General features: G+C 39.9%; 1 protein-coding gene and 1 long non-coding RNA gene across 3 annotated transcripts in view; both read right to left on the bottom strand.

Moving 5' to 3' along the window:
* The window catches only part of PDHX (pyruvate dehydrogenase complex component X), a 72819-nt gene extending 49843 nt beyond the window's left edge, over positions 1-22976 (bottom strand). For both annotated transcript variants that reach the window (XM_058688612.1, XM_058688613.1), the window contains exons 1-2: positions 22716-22976; positions 6075-6155 (exon numbers count right to left, since the gene is read on the bottom strand). In XM_058688612.1, the coding sequence (XP_058544595.1) occupies positions 6075-6155; positions 22716-22875 (241 nt within the window). In that variant the 5' untranslated portion in view covers positions 22876-22976. The remainder of the gene's footprint in view (positions 1-6074; positions 6156-22715) is intronic.
* On the bottom strand, positions 19360-22368 carry LOC131487696 (uncharacterized). The gene is made up of 2 exons (XR_009249893.1): positions 22124-22368; positions 19360-19580 (listed from the first exon to the last, which is right to left on the bottom strand). It is a non-coding gene; the product is annotated as an uncharacterized LOC131487696 (long non-coding RNA).
* Positions 22977-23117: the final 141 nt, after the last annotated feature.

Raw genomic sequence — 23117 nt, 5'->3', positions numbered from 1 at the left:
GTGCTCAACACACATGTGCCTAGGGGTCACTCACTATATGGGGCAGTGCAGATACATAACATTTCCATCACCACAGAAAATTCTATTAAACAAAGCGGTAATCAGTAAGGGCACCCCCCCAATTCTAAAATTCTGACATAACAGAAATATTAACAATAAATGTAAAAAAGTGTGCTGACGGAATGCTGTTCAGCAATAAAAGGAAGGAACGGCCTACAACATGAACGAACCTCAAAATCATGCTAAATGGAAGAAACCAGTCACAAAAGACAGATGACACATTACAGGATTCTACTACAGGAAATGCTCAGGAAAGGCAAAATTTTAGAGCCAGAAAGCAGATCACACTAGGGATGGAAGCAAGAAGTGAACGCAGTCAGGCACCAGGGATCTTTTGGGTGACAAAAATGTTCTGAAACTGGATTTTGGCGAGGTCACACACGTCTTTCTACTTAGTAAAAATTATGGAACTGTGCACTTGAAATAGGTGAAATCTATGGTGTGTAAATCATGCCTCAATAGAGCTGTTAAAATAGTCGTATCCTGGAAAAAAATGGTGAAGCTATTTGTGAAATGCATGTTTCAAAAGTTTTTCATTTTAGCACCACAAACATGGATACAAATTCCCAAAAATAACAGACACCAGAGCTCTTGTACAGAAGCCAGAGACCCGTGTAACTCTGCAATGGGCCCTAGTGATAACACTTCAAACAGTCATCAACCCCTTCAAAAACAGTTTCACTTCGGAATTTTATACTCTGCATTAGTGAGATAAAAGCTATTTGAGATAGTCGTAATCCCCAGGAATGTCCACATGAAATGCCAGTCTCTGAGGGATAACATGAAGAGGGGCAGCAGGAGACATCACTGATGAGGCACACGCTATGTTCCAGACACTGTGGCTCAGGAAGTACTTCATGTTACTACTACCTCAACCAAGTTTTGTTCTACAGTGTTTCATGAGACAGTTCATACTCTGAAATATCTCAAGAAAGAAAACAATGTCTTTCACACCCTCAAATATGCGCTCACAAAAGGGGGGGGGGGTGAGAATATTTTCTTGCTTTTGTTATTCTAACAGATTTGATTCCAATTGATTAAAAAATAAGTTATATCCATGTTAATTAAACTGAAAATATCTGAAGCACATTTTTCTGAGTAACAAACCTGTAAAATAGATGGGGAATTACAGCTCAGTTCACCTTTCAAGAGATTCTGACGTTGTACGTGTTACCTGTCACTTTTGAAGTGTCTTCTCTACCAATTTTACAGTGCATACTCTTTACATAATCCCAGACTAAAACTAAGTACTCTAATACTCATTATGAAACTGCTTTGCTAACTAACAATCAACAATGGGAAAAATGTATGTGCTATTGAGTATTTCCAAGACATCCATCAACAAAACGAAATGAAATTGAATTACAGAATTCTAAAGCTAGAGATACTCCTTAGATTTCAACTACTTCAACTCGCCCCCAGATATTTTCATGCTAGAGTGGGAACCCCAAAGGACAAACTGTGATTCCCAGACCAGAGTTCTTCCCACTGCCTTAGTTTAAACACACCCCCACACACCCATCACACACCCCCATGACATTAGTAATAATAGTTGTGAATTACAGTCTCAGAGAAACATTATAGGTTTGTAAGACCAAACTACTATCCATTAAAGGTCATCAGATCATTAGTCTTTGCTTAAAAATAAACTAGATTTATAATTAGACAAAACACTATTCTTTTCTATGAAAAAACATTCAGTCCTCTTCATGTCTGAAGGTCTAAACTCATTGTTTTAAATAACACTGATCATGCATTAAAAAGATCTCAAGATAATTTTTTTAAAACACAGCTAATATGAAAAAATGGTATAGTTTTATGCATGAATATGTTTTTAATACAGAATGACTGAACCAAGTGATTATAAATGTATCGAGCACCAAACATACTTAGAAATACAGTCACATGTGTACAGTACATAAACATTAATGAAGTTTTAAGTTATGCTCAAAAGATCACAATTAAATCATAAACATGGAACTTAAAAAAAAGAAGACAGCGAATTACTGAATCTTTGGACCAAAGATTAAGATTACTCTCAATTATTTATAGTCTATCAGTAAACAAACATTTCTCTTCAGTTGGCGGAACACAATTTTAAGAGCAACTTTCAGGGAAACATGCTCCAGGGGCTTAAAGCATATCCTGGCTCTTCCTATGTGAAAACGGCACATTGTAAAATCAAAAGGAAAAAAGAACAGAATGATGAGACCATATGTCTCCTGGCTCTTCATCATACTCTCCATATTCTAATGGATGTGAATAACTTACCAGATTGCCAGTGAGCTAGAAGTCTGAAAGACAAATGTGCTCCAAAGAATCCTTCTTATCTAGTTGCCTCAAAATGTGAGGAAATTTAATCTTTTTATAATAACCCTAAAAGGCTGTTCTGTGTCTGAATCATTATGTAATGACACCAACACTCTGTCATATTGAATGTGGAAATAGCCAAAGCTCTGTAATTCATCAGGAACAAGAAACCTAAAAATAGATTCCAATTGATTCCATTATTTATAAAGGTGAAGCTTTCTTAGATACTGATAATTATTTTAAAAGATAGCAGCCACGCAGAGCCAACTGCTCAGAGTGCTTCTTAATGAAGCACTGGCTCATTTAGTGATAGATGTCCTTCTCAAATTCTAGAAAATTCTCTGCTACTTTTGCCTTGAAAATTACATTCTCTCTTTTCTCCTTCTAGAATTCCTGCTATTGGATTACTGGATGATTTTCATCTTATTCCCCATGTCTCAATGTCTTGTTCATATTTTCTACTGCTTTATGTCTCTGGGCTGCATGTAAGCTAATCTTCTCAGGATAGACTTCTGTTCACTAATTCTTTGCTCAGTCACACTTCAACCCAACCTTGAGTTTTTCTCTTCTAATTTTAGAGACAATATTTTTCATTCTTAGAAGTTCTGTTTGTCCTTTCCAAATCTGCCTAGACATTCTGCAGAGTGTCTCTTTTCATATTTTCAACTCCTTCTCTTACATGTTTAGTCATTTCAAACATACATCTCTATGTATCTAATAATTCCAATTAACTTAAGTCCTTGGAGATCTAGTCCTGAGACTTGTTATGCCTCATGACCCTTGCTCCTAAAAGACTGCTTCCATGTACAATATTAAATTTGAGACTGTCAACTCTTCGTAAGTGGGACTTTATCTGGGAATCTTGTATGGCTTGGATTGGAGGCTGTGTCCTTCCAGAATAATGGCTTCTGCCAGGTAACCCAGGAAGATTATCAGCCCAGAACCACTTTACCTCTGCCTGTGAGTTCCAGAAAATGCAAGTACTATAAATGTGAACCTCAAAGCCTCATGAGGACATGCCTATGAGAGCAAATTTTCAAGGGAGTAGGCATTCTTATTCCATATCAAGTCAAACAAATGAATTTGCCTGTTATCATATGGCATTAAATTCCATCCATATGCTGATGACTTCACTCATGAACTTCAAATCGTACAACCAGTTGTCCATTCAACATCTTTGCTTGAATGTCTAATAAGCATCTCAAATTTACCACGTCGAAGCCTAAACCTAATTCTTGATTTCTCTTCCTTCCCTCCTCCCCGCTCAAAAACACCTGTTCCCACTCTCATTTATTCTTCTTCCAGCTCAGGCCAAGTGGGGCACATGGCTTCAACTCCCACCGACCACTACAGATGCTGCGGGCATTTGATGACTCCCTTTTCTTGTATTTAAGCGCTACTTACCATTAAGAAATTTGTTTTATAGTTTTTTATCCAGTAGTGAGCAGAGGCCCTACCCCATCTCTTTAGATAGTCATACTGACCGAAAGTCCTCAGGGTTGACTTTTCAAGTGTGAGCAGGCAAAGAGGGCTCTTAAATCACCTATAGTTTGCTCTTGATACCAGAGCGCTGTGAGGACCCGCTCCGTTCAGTGTAATGCTACTAACAAGGCTCAAAAAAGCACACAGAAACCACTTCCTATAAAATAACCCTAAGTGTGGATACCTTGGCTTTAGGATAGGGACCCTCCCAGACTGACAAACTGACGATTGGTATCGATGTTCCTTCCGATAACCTATCTGACCGCACACATGCGGCACCCTTAATGCAGCCTGAGCTATCTGCTGTTGCCAAAATATATGTCGTGATATCTCACTTCCAAGGTCTTGCCAAATCATTTACATTACCCACGTCCTTCCTCACTTTTGTGTTTATTTCTGTTTTTTAAATTTTTTTATTATTTTTTAATGTTTTTATTTATTTTTTTGAGACAGAGAGAGACAGAGCATGAGCAGGGGAGAGGCAGAGACAGAGGGAGACAGAATCTGAAGCAGGCTCCAGGCTCCAGGCTCCAAACAGACACCACAGAGTCTGACACGGGGCTCGAACCCACAAACCGTGAGATCATGACCTGAGCCGAAGTCGGACACTTAACCGACTGAGCCACCGGGGCGCCCCTATTTCTGTCTTTTTTAAATAAAACCCCAATATTCTATAAGGACCAAGGCAAATAGTACCTCATCTGCAAAGCTCTCTTATATCCCTGACACACCGCCTGCTTTTAGCTTACTCTTCCCTCTGCTAATACACTTACTGATCAACCACTTACCGTACTGGCAGGTGTGTTCCAATTACTATGCTAGTCATAACGGGGGAAGGAGAAGTATCAAAATGCAGACATATTCCCCACTAAGGAACGGAATTAAGTAATGCTTCCAACCAAGCATGGTCTCTAGCGCGGCCAAGACCAGTCATGGTCATCTGGGTAGCCTCAACATACCATACCTCCTAGCCTCCATATTGGCCCAAACCATAGTCCCAAGCTCCTGCCGTGAGGTCCATTCTGTAACCTATCGTATTGCCTTTCCTAGCACTCCTAGTCTCCCTCAAAGAAAGGGGGCTTTCTCTCAAAACTCTCAAGCCAATTTGGCTATGTTTCAGAAGTGAATACTTGTAGCCTTCTTCCCAATCCCCGAAACTGTCATCACTTACAAAAGTGACACCAGGAGTGTCCTGGAATCATAGCTTAACTGTCACACTCTGAATTCCTGCCTACCACCTAAATTCTCTCAGTGCCATTTTATAAGCACCAGACTAGACCACTCAATACCAGCATTTGCCTGGATGACATCTGTGCCCACTGAGTCACATACAGACATCCTAGAAGTCCTTGCCAGGGCCAGTCTCTGGAATCAGACATAGCATCCCAAGCCATGTCATCCATTCTGCTCCCCTCTTTCTGTTTTTAACATTTGGTTCACTATTTCTCAAGCTGAAGCATAGTAATGGCTACGGGGAATTCATCTGGTCCGTTTCTCTAACAACCTCTAATAGGGACTGGAGACGCATCCTCTTTCCTCCACAAAACTTTAACGTATTGCAGACCGAGTAAAGCACAGGGAAAGATGGCTGAAAGAAGCTGTCCCCCAGTCAATACCCGCGTGGGCGCAGGTTTTCTACCATCACACATGGCAGCGGCCAGAGGGCCAAAAAAAGGAAAAGAAAGCAGCCACCAGAAAAATAAAGTCTCCTTCTCGAGATGCCTTCACAGTAATTGTCCCCATGTCCCTGCATGACAGAGGCATAATAACACACTTACTATCTAGCAGGGCTAGACTCCTTCTCCACTCTCTTCTTTTGGGAGCTTTCTTTATTATCCTTACTTATTTGTTCTTGCCAATGACATTCATAATCAACTTGCTTAGCTTCAGGAAAAACACACACACATACACAGAATCATCATAAAGCCACAGATTAACATAAGGAGATCAACAAATTTATGATGCTGAAACTAAAAACTAAGTATAAGGACTGAAACACAACAAAAACCCCAAAATATTTTGCCATTCTCTGCTTGTGAAAAGATACAGGCTGAATCAGAAAACCTTTGCTACATTATATTGCCATGGGAAAATTTTATCTAAAAACACTTAGATTAATGAGCGGAGGACATGATTTAATTCATGTATTGTATAACACAACTGATTGGAAAAGAACCCCAAATGAGGAAATAACACAAGGCATTAGTGGAGTACTCGCTTACCTTCCTTTTTTAGCCATTTCACAATATTTCCTTCTTCCATTGTAGGAGACAGCGATGGCATCAGTATCTTAATGGGATCAACTGGAATTTAAAAACAGAAATATTAGATGGGGTGCCTGGGTGGCTCAGTAAGTTAAGCATCTGACTTCGGCTCAGATCATGATCTCGCTGTTCCCGAGTTCAAGCCCTGCGTCAGGCTCTGTGCTGGCAGCTCAGAGCCTGGAGCCTATTTCAGATTCTGTGTCTCCCTCTCTCTCTCTCTGCTCCTCCCCCACTCATGCTCTGCCTCTCCCTCTCTCAAAAATAAACATTTTGAAAAATAAAAAAAAAAAAAAGAAAGATTAGTCACGAAAAAAGAATGCACCCTCACGAGGCATCAATAAAAAGGCCAAGTACTCTAAAATCAAATTCAATTTGAGGAAAATATTCCAAAACTTAAGACTCCCAAGTGGTCAAATTCAGGGTCCAGTAAATGGCATGAAAACATAAAATTCTTATGTATTTTTTTAAATAACACTCTTACAGAATATTTCAACTCGTTTTTCATAGTTCCCTAGTCCTCTCTGTGTATTTTCAAACCAGATGCTTACAAGATTAAAAAAAAAAAAAAAGTTGATTTATGTTTCATCTCCTTCTCCTTCATGTTTGTTACCGCAACATACATATATATATATATATATATATATATGTATATACATACACATGTACATATATATGTATGTATATTTACAAGTAAAATGATCAAAGGAAAAGATAAATAACAAAAAAAAAAGAAAAAAAGAAAAAAAACTAGGGTTCTCATAACCTACAACAAAGTAATCAAGATTAGACTTAAAGAAACTGATTGTCTTTTTTAGTTCCCTCTCCTATCACACTATTCAAGAATCAAAGGTTCTTACTGGTAAGCACTAAAGTCAAGACTTGCCTTGTCAAAGATGACCAGGCAAGCGAACCTCCATGGTTAAATCGACCTCAGATTGTGTTCCCCACCACAATTTAACTAGGGACCCCAAAAGGTACACCATTCAGTGAAGCACAGCTTCGCAGTCTAAAAGGGACACAGTCTCACAGTCTCTATATTTGTCCAGATGTGCTTTTCCAATAGTTGTCCAGTGTCCAGGACTACACTCAAAGAGCACACAGTCGGCACATTAAGTTCACATAAAGTTTATACCAATAAAACAGTTAACAGCATATTCCAGCTATCAGCAGTAGCCATGGTAAGAAATTACATTCCCTGAAACCTTCCACAGAACCTATTCTATCCTCAGATTATTCAACTATCTGACCCAAAAAAGCAAAACACTATATAGCACATGTAATATTTCAAATGAGAAAGAGCACAGAAAAGGGCTTCTTCTTCCCCCCCCCCCCATTGATGTTTTAGGGTTAAAAGCAAGGGAACTGAACACTAATGTTAAAGGAGGTTAAATATATCCTTTGGGAAACTAATAATTTACTGTGACTTCAAGGGGAAAGTTCCTATAGCTTCATGGTAAAGGAGTTCCATCTCTGAACCATTTGGAGGGAAGTTTCTGTCCTCTCTCCACCAAGCCCACATACCTGCCTCAGCTTCTTCCTCATTTTACCTAAGAATTGCCTTCCTTAGGGAACTTGCATTTTTCTTTCAGTGCTTTCCTGGGCTAGGCATAAATGCACATGCCTTTCAAAGACAGAGAGCAGGCCTCCCTCTGTTTCTGCCATCAGGGTCCACTGGGTGTGAGGAAGCAATTCAGGTATGCGTGTTTGTGTGTTTGAACTCTCCTCAAACGAAAGCCCAAAGTCTAAATATGGGGTGATACTGGGGCGACTGGGTGGCTCAGTCGGTTAAGCTTCCGACTTCGGCGTCGGGCTCTGTGCCGTCAGCTCAGAGCCTGGAGCCTGCTTCGGATTCTGTGTGTGTCTCTCTCTCTGCCCCTCCCCTGCTCATGCTCTGTCTCTCTCTGTCTCAAAAGTAAATAAAACATCCAAAAAAATTAAGAAAAAATATGGGGTGATATTGAGAAGCCTAACTGTAGAGGGCCACAGATCTAAGTCACATTCTCCAATACAACAAAACCGCCAGCATTAAAACTGTTACTTTGATCCCCATCTGACTTTTTTGCCTCTCTCTCACTGGGCACCAAACTCTAAGGACAGAAAAGTAGAATTATCACTCCTTATACCCCAACAATGGTGGAATCCAAACCAAACTCTAAGTCAATATGCCCATTTCATCAATGAGAAAACTATAACCCATTGATTAAGGGATTCGAATTCTTCCTGCCTAAACCTCAAGGCTATCCTCTACTACATGGTACTACCTCTCATCATTAATTGATGATCCTTACAAATATAGATCATTAATTAATCACTGTCTCTTCACCCAGAAATTCAAACACAGCAAATCAGACACTGCAAGTCCATGTGAACATTCTTCATATCTTCAGTCAAATATCCCAATAAGCCCTTTCCCTACCTTAGGCTTAAAGAATTCGGGCATTGAGAAACCACTTTTCGTATCGACAATGAATATTCTGAATGTAGCAGAAAACAAGTAATCATTAAGTGCATTGTACCTTGAAAATAACGGAGTAAAAATAGTCACAATGACTTTCCTAACTCCTGATAAATCCTCATTTATTATTTATTAATAATTGACTTATTATTAAGTCACTTATTTCTTATTAACATCTGATTTATTGTTAAAACACAGTTATCTCAGAAGAGACTGGCGAACGAACACAAGCCATCAACTCCTGTGCATTATGTCTTTCGAGAACTTCCACTGAAAAATGGTTTCATTTAACTTCCAAGCTAGGTTTAGTTGAAATGCAAACCATGAATGTAACACAGCTTATAAAAATCTTTGCATTTTTTCTTTAGTGAAAAGAAATTTTTTAGTCCTCATGGACTAAAAAAGGCACATTAAGATACTGAATGGGTAGAAAAGAACGCAAACTACTATGTACAACCCCAGTGCACTGTTGTCTATAAACACCAGAGTACTAAATTCTGAAGTAAATTAGAATTCGGGGAAGTGCATTTAGGGAAAGCACAACACGCACAGGCAAACTTAACATTAGTGATGCACCTCCACACCCGAACCCTTAACAAGCCTATGCTTAATTGGAAGAATTCTTAAAAAGTGCTCAACGCTTGACAAACTAACCACATTTGGAAACAATAAAATGAGCTTTCTAATTCCCTACGTTATGTTGTGTATGCCTTTTGCATATTTTTCATGGCTTGATTTAGAAAACAAAAACATTTGCCTTCACAAAGTTAAGCAAGTCCAAGCCTCAGCATTTAATTTTTTTAAGTTCATAGTGACAAAGGGGGTTTGAAAAAAAAAATTACCTTCTAATAGCATGACGATAAGAGGTCAGCCTCTTCTTGAAAAACACAGCTTTAAAAAAAGTCCTAATACAGGCTGGTGTTATGAGACAGAATTATTCATAATCACATACATATTAAATTTATAGCAAATAGATTCCACTTCAGAGCAGCAATATAAATGGACTTCAGTGATTCTACGTCCAGATTCTAATTTATGACAAACCCTAAATCAAGTCTTCCAAAACAAAATCTCACTTCAATATTTTTATACCTTCGTTCTAGTTACCATGTCACAATTCATATTTATTTTATGATTCTAACTCCTATCATAATCTCACACCTACGAGACCTTCACATTTCCATTATTCCTGACGTTAAGGACTATATTACGAAACTTTTGTATTTATTAAGTATTATTTTCCAAATTACCACATCAGGAACTCAAACATTTTCATATTTTAAAAATAAAAAGAACATAATCATTCCTCACACAGCCACCCTTCAAGGATGAATTGAAATTGCTTCTCTGAATAATGACAATAAAATATAACAATTCTATAATAGATCACTACCTTTGCTCTGAAGTGAAGGTGATAAAAGACAAAGAAAGACATTTTGGACATGTCTCATATTTGGTACTATCTCTTGATTGATTACACCAGCTTACTAAAGAAAGTAAAATGTGCAATGTATTTTCTGATTAATCTAGCCAATCTACCCTCAGATTCTCATGCCAGAAAACTACGTCAAAACATAAACATTAATTTACTAATAATGGTACGTATTTCATTCTAGTGTGTCCTCTTTCGACTGGAACATTATACATACCTTTTCCATATGTATTTTTTCCAGTGATGAAGCAAGTATGCAATCATATCATCTTTGAATGACAGGCTGCACATAATTAATACCTGCCCTTTATGGCTGTCATCAATTCTATTCAGATAGTATGGGCTTTTCTAGACTTCTTGGAATTTTGGCCTATACCTAATATTTTTACTTTCATTAGAAATTAAATATAGTTTCTCTTTCCATTCCAGTAAGCAGTCTGTTCTACCTTTTTCCTGTCGAACTGAGGAGGCCTCGAAATGAGATTACATTTCCTAATAACTGGGCACAACTATGAATAAGAATAAAGGAAATGTGTTTTATTCTCCACTGGTCCTACCAGTTATTTCAATTAATACTCAAAAATACACACAAATTTTTGTTAGAGTTTAACTCTCTGGTAGTCATTTTAGTGTTAACATTTTATTCCTTTGTATCAAACTAACAAATTATAGCTAATAGCTTGTGAAGTCCTTCTGTAATTAAAAAAAGAGGACCGTGGCAATGTACATTTCCAGTTTATATTTAAAACATAATGATTTTAAAAAGTGGAACCTCAAAAATCACTAGAACTATTTTGTTTTAATGTTTATTATTGAGAGACAGAGAGTGAGCATGGGAGGGGCCGAGAGACGGGGAGACAGAATCTAAAGCAGGCTCCAGGCTCTGAGCTGTCAGCACAGAGCCCGACGCGGGGCTCGAACCCACGAACCACGAGATCATGACCTGAGCCGAAGTCAGATGCTTAACCGACTGAGCCACCCAGGTCCCCCTCACTAGAACTATTCTAATCTTTTGTTTTCTTTAATAGAATGACATAATTAACCTTTTTTGTTTAGTATATTGCTGCCTTCCATGTCGTTATCAGGCACACAGCAATCTATCAATCACTGAATTTTACAGCAGTTTCTCTAAGTAATTCCTATATTTCTTCAAATCTGGTCTTTCAATCTTTCTGCAGAGTAATTGTCTTCAACTTCAAATAAGTTACACTAATCTACTTCTACTTCTGGTTCCCTAAAGAACTTCTTTTATCCTAAGAACAAAACATTCATACTTCAGTAATTATATCAAAGCTTTAAATTGATGATATATACATCAACTCCAAAAGATCTCCAGATTAAAAAAATAATAATAATATATGCAAACTCTTAAAATATAAAAGCAGAACAGATTGCTTTGTGGTTAATATGAAGCAGATCTAAGCCCTATCACTCTGACGAAGGAAATTAAGGAAATTCAGCAGTTTACATATGAATATTGCTTGAGCATCAGGCTCTGGTCCATTTAAGGGACTATTATGCAAATACACAAAAAATCGTGAAGATAGAGCAAATGAAGAAATAAATAATTCAATACTTTCTTAGTGCGCCTCCCTGTTCTTAACACTAATTTGCTTCTTCTCTAATAGGAAGAGATGTTGCTCATTTAAGCGCCTCTCTTTCCAATGCAAGAGCTCACTACATATAATTAACCTTTAGAATTTCTGTTAAAAATAAAACAATTGTGCCACCTGCAGGCTGCATGAGATAACACAGAATGAAGTAACTAAAGCAAATTTTCTTAAAAATGAGTACTTGTCGTAGAAGTCTTCTTTATTCAAACAGTGATTTAGGTGTAGTACCAGTGTAAGAATAAATTGAAAATGTCAATGGACAACAGAAAATGTATACGTAATAGTTTGTGAAAATGGCATTTACAGGTCCTGCCGTGGTAAAAGATGGCCCACAAACAGCATATGCGGCATCATCCATTTCCCACCTGCTTCGCTTGTACACACACGGACTGAAGGATGTGCTCCAAAATGGCACCAATGGTTCTCTGGCTGGTGATGGTATATACGTGCTTTTTATTTCTTTTGTTTCTTATAATCTACATTTTACTAGTTTTCTCTAGTAAGTTTATCCAATTTCACTCTGTGCCCAAAACTTAGATCTAACACTGAGAAAACAAAACAAACAAACAAAAAAGTACTTTTGTTTGGTTATTTTTAGATAAACCCCACAAGGACAGGGCAAAAAGGAGGAGTAACAGCACACACATTTGGAGGCAGAAAAGTAAAGAGATGAGTAATTGTTGTCCAAAGAGATTCCAGTAAGCTGAATCCTAAGCCAGCAGTTCATGCAACAGAATTGCCCGTTCATGCAACAGAATTGCCCAAACGCCCAGGAACCAGCTGTACGAGGAACTGGGGAATGCTATCTGAATGCTAACTGGATCCCCTCCTGCAGTCCAGTGCTGGGTAACAACCCTTCCTCATTCAACAGAAGACTGGGACACTGGAGATTGTTTCTCTGGAGAAGGCAAAAGAGAAGACCTTTAGAATGAAGGATCAACTTACACATGTGGGGGTATACAGGAAGTGTATAAAGAAATTAGCAGATTATCTGATGTGACTGACAATACGGCAAGCTGTGCTGAGAAGCTATTAGATACTGCGGGATGAATCAGCAGTAGTTATCAGAGAAAACTAAAGAAAAAATTTTAAGGCAACAATACAGGAAAAGCCAACAGTAAGAAAGGTAACAATGATAATTTGGGACAATACAGGACAATCTCAAGATGTATTCAGTGTAAACACTGAATGCGGATTTAACCAAGAATTGCAAAGTAACTACACTGGAGGAACAAGAGAGGGAAAACCTAGGGGATGGCACTGACCAGCACTCACCCACAGGTAATATGTAAAACAGAAACAGGGAGACAAACAAACGCTGGAACAAAGAGACAAAACCTGTTGCTTATAAGAAAGAAGACTGGGAAAGCAGGGAGAGATGGGGGGATCTGCTGCATTGTTATAACCTTTCAGTACTATCTGACTGTTTAAACTATATGCATGTATTACTGTGTTAAAGTAAATATTTTATCATTGAATAAAGATGTTTAGTTAATTTTATAAAAATCCTAACAAGCGGCAGCAGCATACCATAGTGATTTAGAGCACAGGCGCTGGAACCAAACCGCCTAGGTTTAGTATAGATCCACCACTTACAAGTCACCTACTCCTTCTGTGCCTCAGTTGCCTCTTCTGTAGAACAGTTTGTAAGGACTAAATAAGGTTAACACGTGCAAAGTCTTCATGGGTGGGGGTGGGGCTGGCAAACAGCCAGTCAGTCTCAAAAACGTTAGCTAATTATTACTGACAGGTAGCACAGAAACGGTTAAGAGGGTGAACTCGCACACATCCGGAGTTGGCCATATGTATTACCATATCATGCATTACAATTCCTTCTTCAAGTAACGAAAAATAGATACACTGTTCCTCTCACATCTCAACCCTAAACACGAAGGTTTCCTTTCTACTCTCTCCTTCACCTAACCTGGCCTCATTCTCACAGCTACAATACACTAGCTCTTGATCTCTATTTTAACTGTAGTGTACGTTTGAAAACCAAATTCTCATTAAAATCAATAGTAAATGTGGGGGCACCTGGGTGGCTCGGTCGGTTAAGCTCTTGATCTCTGCTCAGGTCATGATCTCATGGTTCCTGGGTTTGACCCCCGTGTCCAGCTCTGTGCTGACAGTGCAGAGCTTGCTTGGGATTGTCTCTCTCCTTTTCTCTGCCCCTGTCCCCGGCTTGTGCTCTCTCTCTCTCTCAAAATAAATAAATGACCATTTTTAAAAAATCATCAGCAAATGTTTGATCTTCAGTGGTGCTGTCATAACATTCACTACCAAAGCTAAGGAGCAAATCAGGCTCTCAGTAAATGCCTCCTGAGCTCCCATTATCCTAGTCCTAGACCAATATAAGACCAGAATCTTGACCTCCAAAGGATTACAGTTTAAATGGGAAGTCAAGATATATACACAAGTACTAGAGGGTAGTAGATAAAAATGCTCTAAGAGTACTAAAGAGCAATGAAAGCTGAGACTTGGGCTGATCAAGAAAGGAAAAAAAAAAATCTGCTATGGCTATTAACAAAAAAATCAAAACCAAAACCAAAAAAAAAAAAAAAAAAAAAACCAACCAAACAAAAACCCCATCCTAACAAATAAAACCCCCAGAAAACAAGTGTCAGCAAGATGTGGAGAAATTAGAATCCTTGTGCACTGTTGGGGAGAAAGTAAAATAGTGCAGCTGTTATGGAAACCCATAGGATTCCTCAAAAAATTAAACAGAAGTATTACCATTTTCTCCAGGCCTCCTATGTTTGGGTATACACCCAAAAGAACGGAGAGCAGGGGCTGGAACAGATATTGTACACCCATATTCACAGGAGCAATATTCGCAGCAGCCAAAAGGTGAAAACAACCCAAATGTACATCGACAGATGAATGGATAAACAAAATGTGCTATAGAACTACAATGAAATATGATTCAACCTTAAAAAAAGAATGAAATTGGAATACAGGCAACAGGACAGATGAAACCTGAAGCCACTATGCTATTAGCTAAATACAAAAAGACAAACGATGTAGGATTCCAGTTGCATGAGATACTCTGAACAGGCACATTCATAGTGATAGAAAGAAGGTGGTCACCTGGGCCTGGGGAGAGAAAGGAAAGGGGAGATTTTGCTTAGGGGACACAGGGTTTCAGTTTGGGAAGATGAAAAAAGTTCTAGAGATAAAGACCGTGGCGATGGTTGCACAACAATGTGGACGTATTTAATGCCATGGAACTGAACGCATAAAAATAATTAAAATGGTGAATTTTATGTATATTTTACTACAATATATTTTTTTTAATTTAAAAACTTTGTGCTAGGTAAAAAAAAACAAAGTGAGAAAATGAGCAGACATTCCAGGTGAGGAAAGCATCACATCCATAGAAGGAGGTGGGAATTACAGTTCAGAGTGGCTGGAGAGTGGAATAGAATGAACATAAAAAGTGGGCATGTAAGTTAAAAACGTACGTTACAGCACTATTATAGCTTAACTTGAATACCTCGTTAATGGGGTTGACGTTATTTAAACTGCAATGGAAAACTATGAAAGAATTTTTGAGCAAGAGAAATACCACAACTAAAAACTGAACTTGTTTGCAGTTCCACATAAACAGCTGACCTTCACAAATCTGCAATTTACAGAAAAAAATAACACTGCACAGTTGCTTTGACAGGGTCGCAACTATAAATCTTGCAGAAAAATTAAAATAGAGGGGCTTCAAGTACCAAAAAAGCTACCCAGGAATGTGTTACCTGTTCTCCTTTACTCACTGAGACCGCTTGGCCTGAGAGACTGAAAAGGCACCTAGGACCTTCCATTAGATCTTCAAATGTCTGGCCTCCATTCTAACAGTGGTAGAGAGAAATGGGAGGCATTTCTGGAAGATCATTTCATGGCAGAGGAGTGGAGTGAAGAAAGGAGAAAGCAAGGACACCTGTTTGTTCATTCACTTGTTTATTCAACAAATATTTATTCAGAGCCTACCAAGTATTAGGTGTTCTTCTAGGGGCTGGAGATATCAAAAGTGAAAACGGACAAAAATTCCTGCTTTCATGGAGTTTTCATTCTAAAGAGGGGAGACAGAAAATAAACATGACGTGTCTGGTGGTGATAAGAAATAAGAAAAGAAAGGCAGGTAAGGGAATACAGTGACAGTGGAAGAACTATTTTATCAGTTGATCAGAGGCCTCCTTTGATAAAATGAGCAGAGCTGAATGGAAGAAGCCATGCAAGTATCTGATGGAAGAGCCTTCTAAACAGAGGAAACAGCAAGCACAAAGAATGAGCAGAGTATGCTTGTTGCTATGTTCCAAACACACAGAGAAAGCCGGCGCACGGGAGTGGAGTGAGAAAGTGAGGAGGTATGCGGTCCGCTGAAGTCAGGGAACGGAGGGTTCCTACCATAGGGGGCCTTGTAAACCACAGTCAGAACTTCAGATCTCAGACTGAGTTTAATAAGAAGCCTTGGAGGGTTTGCAGCAGAGAACTGGCATGATCTAATTTATAATTTAAAAGCACTGTGAAAGCTGCATGGAGAACAGTCCGTACTGGGCCAAGGGTAATGGTAGGGCTACCTACTGGGACACTCGCAATAATCCAGAGCAGAGATCATGGTAGCTTAGACCATGCTAGTTGGTGAGGAGTGGTCAGATTACATCTCAAAGGTAGAGCCAACAGGAATTTCTGATAGACTAGATGTGCCATACGAAAGGAGTCAGGGATGACTCTAATTGTGATACAAGTGAAATAACAAAAACCAAAATCAGATGCCACAGCTCCAAAAACAAAATCTTTCTACCTGTATAAAGTGCCCAAACAGCCTCATAAACTATATAGACTCTATTCCTATCCAGTTGTTCAAACGTATACAGAAAAATCCCACTAAACATCAGGTCAGTTACACAGACCCTGTGCTTACTCTTGTGCAAGGCACTGGCCTCAGGACACAACCCAGAGAACTTATACTTGCTCTTTTCCCCTCTCTTAGCATGAGAGCCACCATATTTATAAACAATACAGTACTTGGTATTTCAGTGCTCACCTAAAGTACAAAGTGAGATGACTGAAGGGTGTGAGGCAGGAGGGGATGGGAGAGATCTCCCATCTGCCCTTCTGAATCTACCCCTCAACTTTCCCCAGACCACTGTGCGTGCCTCAACAACACGCTTCCTTGTGCCTTGAACCCACCGGGGTTCAGCCACAGGGCAGTAGAAGCAGGAGATGAAGGGAGAGCAGAGAGGGGGGTGGTCAAGGTATTTACTTCCCCAGCTCCCTCCCCGTGTAGCCACCTGGGCTGGTTAGATCCTTCAACTGAAGGACACACCTCCATCACAGGATCCTCCCGCAGGTTCCCTCCTTTCCAGCTGTAGCAACTGCCCCCTTCCCATGCCTCTTCATGATGCCACTCAGCACCTTGCTCTAAATAGCCCCGCAGCACAGCACCACCTCTACACCCGGAATTCACAAAAAGTAGTCATCTAGTAAACTCTCCTCAAATTACCCATTTTTACGGTGCCATCTATTCCCTGCAGGACCCTACAGAAGATTTAGGAGAATAGCATTTAAGTAATTAGAAAAATTTCGGGGCGCCTGGGTGGCGCAGTCGGTTAAGCGTCCGACTTCAGCCAGGTCATGATCTCGCGGTCCGTGAGTTCGAGCCCCGCGTCAGGCTCTGGGCTGATGGCTCGGAGCCTGGAGCCTGTTTCCGATTCTGTGTCTCCCTCTCTCTCTGCCCCTCCCCCGTTCATGCTCTGTCTCTCTCTGTCCAAAAATAAATAAAAAACGTTGAAAAACAAAAATTAAAAAAAAAAAAGTAATTAGAAAAATTTCAACCCGCAGAAGAGGTCACTCTATTTGAAGAAATAGTTCGAACCAAGATTTCCAAATAACTGGCTTTATATAAATGTATTCGCTAGCCATTTATTTAGTGGGTACACCTATACAAAAACATTCACTTCTTGTTCTCAGATATGGTAAATATCCTTGCAAAATAGCACTATTTTCTGTAGGAAATGACAGACATGTTTATGGAAATAGGCTGGAGACTAACTGGTGTTTAGAGATAAATTACAGGGAGATCCACAAGTTTCCTGAAACTACATAGAAAATTTTGCACGTACACATTTTTCTGAAGAAGTGGTATAACTTTTATCAGTTTTCAAACAGACTTGTGTCTCCCCTAAAACCTAGCACTAGTACAATCCCAAGGAAGTTCTCCTGAAATGTGCCAACCTTAATTCTTCCCTAAAATTTTTCATGTAATACAAGAAAGCCCTTGATTGCAGCAAAGTATTGAGCAGATCACTAGCTATAGTAAATGTACTGCTTATCAAGTACAAAAATAAATAAAATAAAATAAAACAAAATAAAATAAAATAAAATAAAATCACCATTCCCTCCATTTTGTTTACAGAATCTGCTAATTCTTTCATACACTTAGTATCCAATGGTGCATCTGTAAGGAAGCTGGCCAGAATTGTAGGTACTCCATGGCTATGGAAATACTTCCTCTGAGTGGGAGAAACTGAATACGACAGAAGAGGTTTCAGTTTGCAATACTGGTCTTCTTGCTATTAAATTATAAAATTAAAATTCTACCTAAATCCATTTATTTTGCAATCTTGGAACAGGACAAAAAGAAATCATTACTTAAGAGTCTAGCAAAAAAATGGACACATGCATAAGTTTGGGGATTTACACATTGGCTGTAAAAGGCAAATGAAGGTCAAGACATTAACAATTAGGCACACTCAAGAGGACAGTTGATCCTTGAACAACATGAGTTTGAAATTTATAGGTCCACTTACATGCAGATTTTTAAAAAATAAATATATTGGGAAAATTTTTGGAGATCTGCAACAATTTGAAAGAACTCACAAACCACATAGCCTAGAAGTACCAAAACATTTAAGAAAAAGTTATGTATATAAGAATACAGTTGATGATATGTATAACACACAAAATATGTGTTCATTGACTGTTTATGTTATTGGTAAGGCTTCTGGTCAACAGCAGGCTATTAGTACTTAAGTTTTGGGGCAATCAAAATTATACATGGATTGTCCACTGCGTTGGTGGGAGGGGTCAATGCTTCTAACCTCCATGTTGTTCGAGGGGCAACTGTGTATCAATTAGAAACTTGCAGATAGGAAGACATTAACATATACTCTAACTCTTAAAGGGTTCTGCCACCCTTTATACAGTCAGTCTAGAATTGTAACTGTTAAACTGTTCTAAAAAAATGATATCACGACTGTCACTGAAATACTATTTCACAATGTAGATATTACTAAAATAGGTCTCACTTCACTTAAAAAAAAAAAAAAGTGGAGGTGTTCACACAGAATATAAACATGGTGAACACAGCTTCAGCATGCTGACATCGTTCTGTTGATGGCTACGGCCAGGCCACCACCTGACACTGAGGTAGACTGTGGTTAAGGAAACAGGTTCTGGTGTCAGGCAGAGCCGGGTTGAAATTGGAGTTCTATCACCAGAGCACAGCATCAGCCACTAAGAGTATTAAGTGAATTAAGTCATGTAAAGTGCTGACAAGGGTGCATGGTACATAGTAAGCTCTCAGTGCTACTTGTTCTTCTCAAACCCACTTCCCCGACTCCTTTCTTGCTGGAAGAGACCCAATTTTGTTCAATCGTGTACCCTTCTTGTGAACACGTGCTCCGAGTTAGTGACCTCATTGCCCAGTGTGTTAGTCCATTTGGACAGCTGTCATAAAATACCTGAGGCGGATGGCTTATAAACAACATTTATTTCTCACAGTTCTGGAGGCTGGAAGTGCAAGATCATGATGCTGGCAGATGTGATATGGTGGCTGATGAGGGTCCACTTCCTAATTCATAGATGGCACTAAGCATGGGGCACATGTCATTGCTCATAAAAATGTTGCCAACAAACACCATTTAAGGAAACCAATACTCCAAGTATGACTCCCACGGACAGAGTTTAAGATCCTGGATTAGATGTACGAAAAGAGAAATTATTCAGTAAGTGTACTTAATTCCTATAGTCTATAGGTTACCAAATAGTTGTTTATTTTTATGAAATTACAATTTCTAACAAGCTCAGAGAAAAACAAGCCAACACCATGTAATTCATGCTTTGTAAAATAAATAGTTCAAGGACCACCACCTGTATTTACCACGACAAACAAAAACCTGTATGTGGAAAGTTACGAGACAAATTTTAGCTCCGTATATTAGAAAATAAAAAAACCCAAGATTTCCAAATAACTTAAAGCTGCCCAACAACACTGAGAGCTACTGAGGTAGGCAGAATAACAACCCTGCCTCCCACCCCCCACTCCTCCAAGATGTCCCACATCCTAACATCCAGAACCTGCGAATACATTATGTTACATGGCAAGGGAGCATTAAGCTTGAAGAAGGAATTAAGGTTGTTAAACAGCTCATGTTGAGATGGGGAAAGAATCCTGGTGGCCCAATATAATCACCAGAGTCCTTATACATGAAGGAAGGAGGAGCTGGGAAACTTAGCTTCCATGAGATATAGTGATCTCCCTCTTACAGATGATGTTCAGGCCAAGTGAGCCAAGTTGTTCATGGTGTGCAGGGGAGTAGGTAAAATGTCATGATGCATCTGGGGCGCTTGGGTGGCTCAGTCGGTCAAGCGTCCGACTTCGGCTCAGGTCATGCATGATCTCGCGGTCCATGGGTTCGAGCCCCGCGTCGGGCTCTGTGCTGACAGCTCAGAGCCTGGAGCCTGTTTCAGATTCTGTGTCTCCCTCTTTCTCTGACCCTCCCCTGTTCATGCTCTCTCTCTCTCTCTGTCTCAAAAATAAATAAATGTTAAAAAAAATTTAAAAAAAAATGTCATGATGCATCAGATAAGGACTGCCTAAGTGAGTTTCCAGAGGCAGAAGTCCTTAAACTGGTTCTAAAGAAAACCCCTGAAACTGCATGCACCTTTCTGTCTGTAACCACCTATGTTCCTTTTTCTGTAGAGAGAGTCTAAAGCATTCAAAGATTCTCTAAAGAACCTGTTTTCGGGGGCGCCTGGTTGGCTCAGTCAGTTAAACGTCCAATTCTTGGTTTCGGCTCAAGTCATGATCTCACAGTTTGTGAGTTCAAGCCCCGCATCAGCCTCTGTGCTGACAGCACACAGCCTGCTTGGGATTCTGTCTCCCTCTCTCTTGACCTGACCTTGCTCTTTATCTCTCTCTCTCAAAAATAAATAAATAAACATTAAAAAACAACAACAAAAAAAGAATGTTTTCCAAACAAGGTTAAGAAACAGTATGGAGTTTCCTCAAAAAGTTAAAAATAGAACTACCCCACAATCCAGCAACTGCACTACTAAGTATTTACCGAAAGGATACAAAAATACAGATCTGGAGGGGCATATGCACCCTTATGTTTACCACAGCATTATCAGCAATAGCCAAATTATGGAAAGAGCCCAAATGTCCATCAACTGATGAATGGACAAAGTGTGTGTGTGCACACACACACACACACACACACACACACACACACACACTGGAATATTACTCGGCCCTCAAAAAGAATGAAATCTTGCCATTTGCAACAACATGGATAGAGCGAGAGAGTATTATGTTAAGCGAAATTAAGTCAGTCAGAGAAAGACAAATACCGTAAGATTTCATTCATGTGGAATTTAAGAATCAAAACAGATGAACACATGGGAAGAAAAAAAAGGGAGAGGGGAAGCATATCATAAAAGACTCTTAACTATACAGAACAAACTGAGGGTTGATGGAGGGAGGAGGGTGGGGGATGAGCAAAACGGGTGATGGGCATCAAGGAGGGCGCTTGTTATGAGGAGCACTGGGTATTACATATAAGTGATAAATCATGAAATTCTATGCCTGAAACCAGTATTACACTTTATATTAACTAACTAGAATTTAAATAAAAATTTGAAAGAAAACAAAAGGATACCTTCCTAAATTATTTGCAACACTGAGATTTTACTATGTCATGATTTTCTAAGGTAGTGAGTCTTAAAGTGTAGCCCAGCAAACACCACCATAAAATATCAAAACTTGAGCTCCATCCCAGACAGAATATCTGGGAGCTACAGGAAAGTTCAATATTTCACAAAATGGAGAAAGGGAAAACAGGGAATTCTATACACAGTTAAAAAAAACCACTACACCAAGAGGTATTTTATGAAATATTCAACTGAAGAAACTGAAATAAATTGTTCCCATTACCAAAGCTTAAAATCTCAGTGTACTCATCTTACCGTGTGACTCTGTAACTTTTTTTTTTTTTTTCTGAGTCTCAGGTAGCTCAGAATATGTAAGCATTGCCTACTACCCCTAATTTTTTATATCAAAATTCAGACTGTGAAGTGCCAGATGATTGGCAGGTAATACATCACACTCAAAAAATGTTAGCCATATCCCCCCACCCTCATGTAAAGAAAAATAATGCCCAGCATACTATATTACCTCCTGTTAAATACTAAAGGAATTATGTTAATTCTGTTAATGTCATTACTTAATGCCTACTTTCTGTAATAACTTCTTGGTATGATTCCCCTCCTAATATTCCACTCTTTCAAGCGCATGTTTTGCTGAAAACATTCTTCTCGACCTATGTCTGTGATGTCATAGGTATTTACAAATTAAGTCTCTTGCTTGTCGTCGCGCGGGGCAACCCGAGAGGCCTGGAAGAAAAGATCTCCCAATAGAGAGGGGCCAAGAGAATGAATAAGAATGGCTACCAGTGGCTTTTGAATCTCAGCAAGCTTCGACACCCTGACAGCTTTAGGGGAACCTGAGACTGGGAAGTGGCTTGAAAGAAAGGCGTTTAGGACCTCTCTCCGCGCGTCACAAATAACCCAAATTCCAAGGCAAGGTCACAGAGAAGCCACACTAACCAGGGGCCCAGGAATGGAGTCAAGTTCTCCCAACTCCCAAGAAAAACCCTTCGCGGCATGCATGCACTAGGCCAAGTCAGCGGACCTCTCCCCGAGAAAAGGCCTTAGGAACCGGGAGCCGCGGGCACTTCCACACCCAGATGGGCCTTGAATCCAAAAGCCCCTGACCCAGGCCCATTACTCAGCTACACGGAGAAGCCGAGCGAGCCCCGACCACTCACCCCGCAGCCACTGCGTGCTGTGAAGCCATCTCCAACTAGCTCCGCGACCGAAAGACCATCCGGAAGCGCCCCTCACCAGCCCCAGTCTTCGGCAGCCGCCGGAGCCCAAGAGGTAGCGTAGCACCCGAGGGTCACAGCCCAGCCTCCAGGAGGCCGCCATCTTCCCGGCCTTGTCGCGGGCTGCCCGCAGCACCGCCTGATCGCCCAGTCATCAAGACCCTCCCAGGCCCCGCCTCTTGTCACGTTGGCCACACCCCCTGGCTCCAGTGGTGCGCGTGAGTCTCGGAATCAAGAGGTTCTCCTAGTCCCGCCTCCAACCTCGTTGGCCCCGCCCCTCAGCCCGGAGGCCTCGCCTCTGGATCTCCTGTCCGCGAGGCCCTCCAAGACCCGCCTTCCGCCTTT

The sequence above is a fragment of the Neofelis nebulosa genome, chromosome 10, assembly GCF_028018385.1.
Source record: "Neofelis nebulosa isolate mNeoNeb1 chromosome 10, mNeoNeb1.pri, whole genome shotgun sequence".
Taxonomy (NCBI): domain Eukaryota; kingdom Metazoa; phylum Chordata; class Mammalia; order Carnivora; family Felidae; genus Neofelis; species Neofelis nebulosa.
This window is presented reverse-complemented; position numbering and strand designations above follow the sequence as displayed.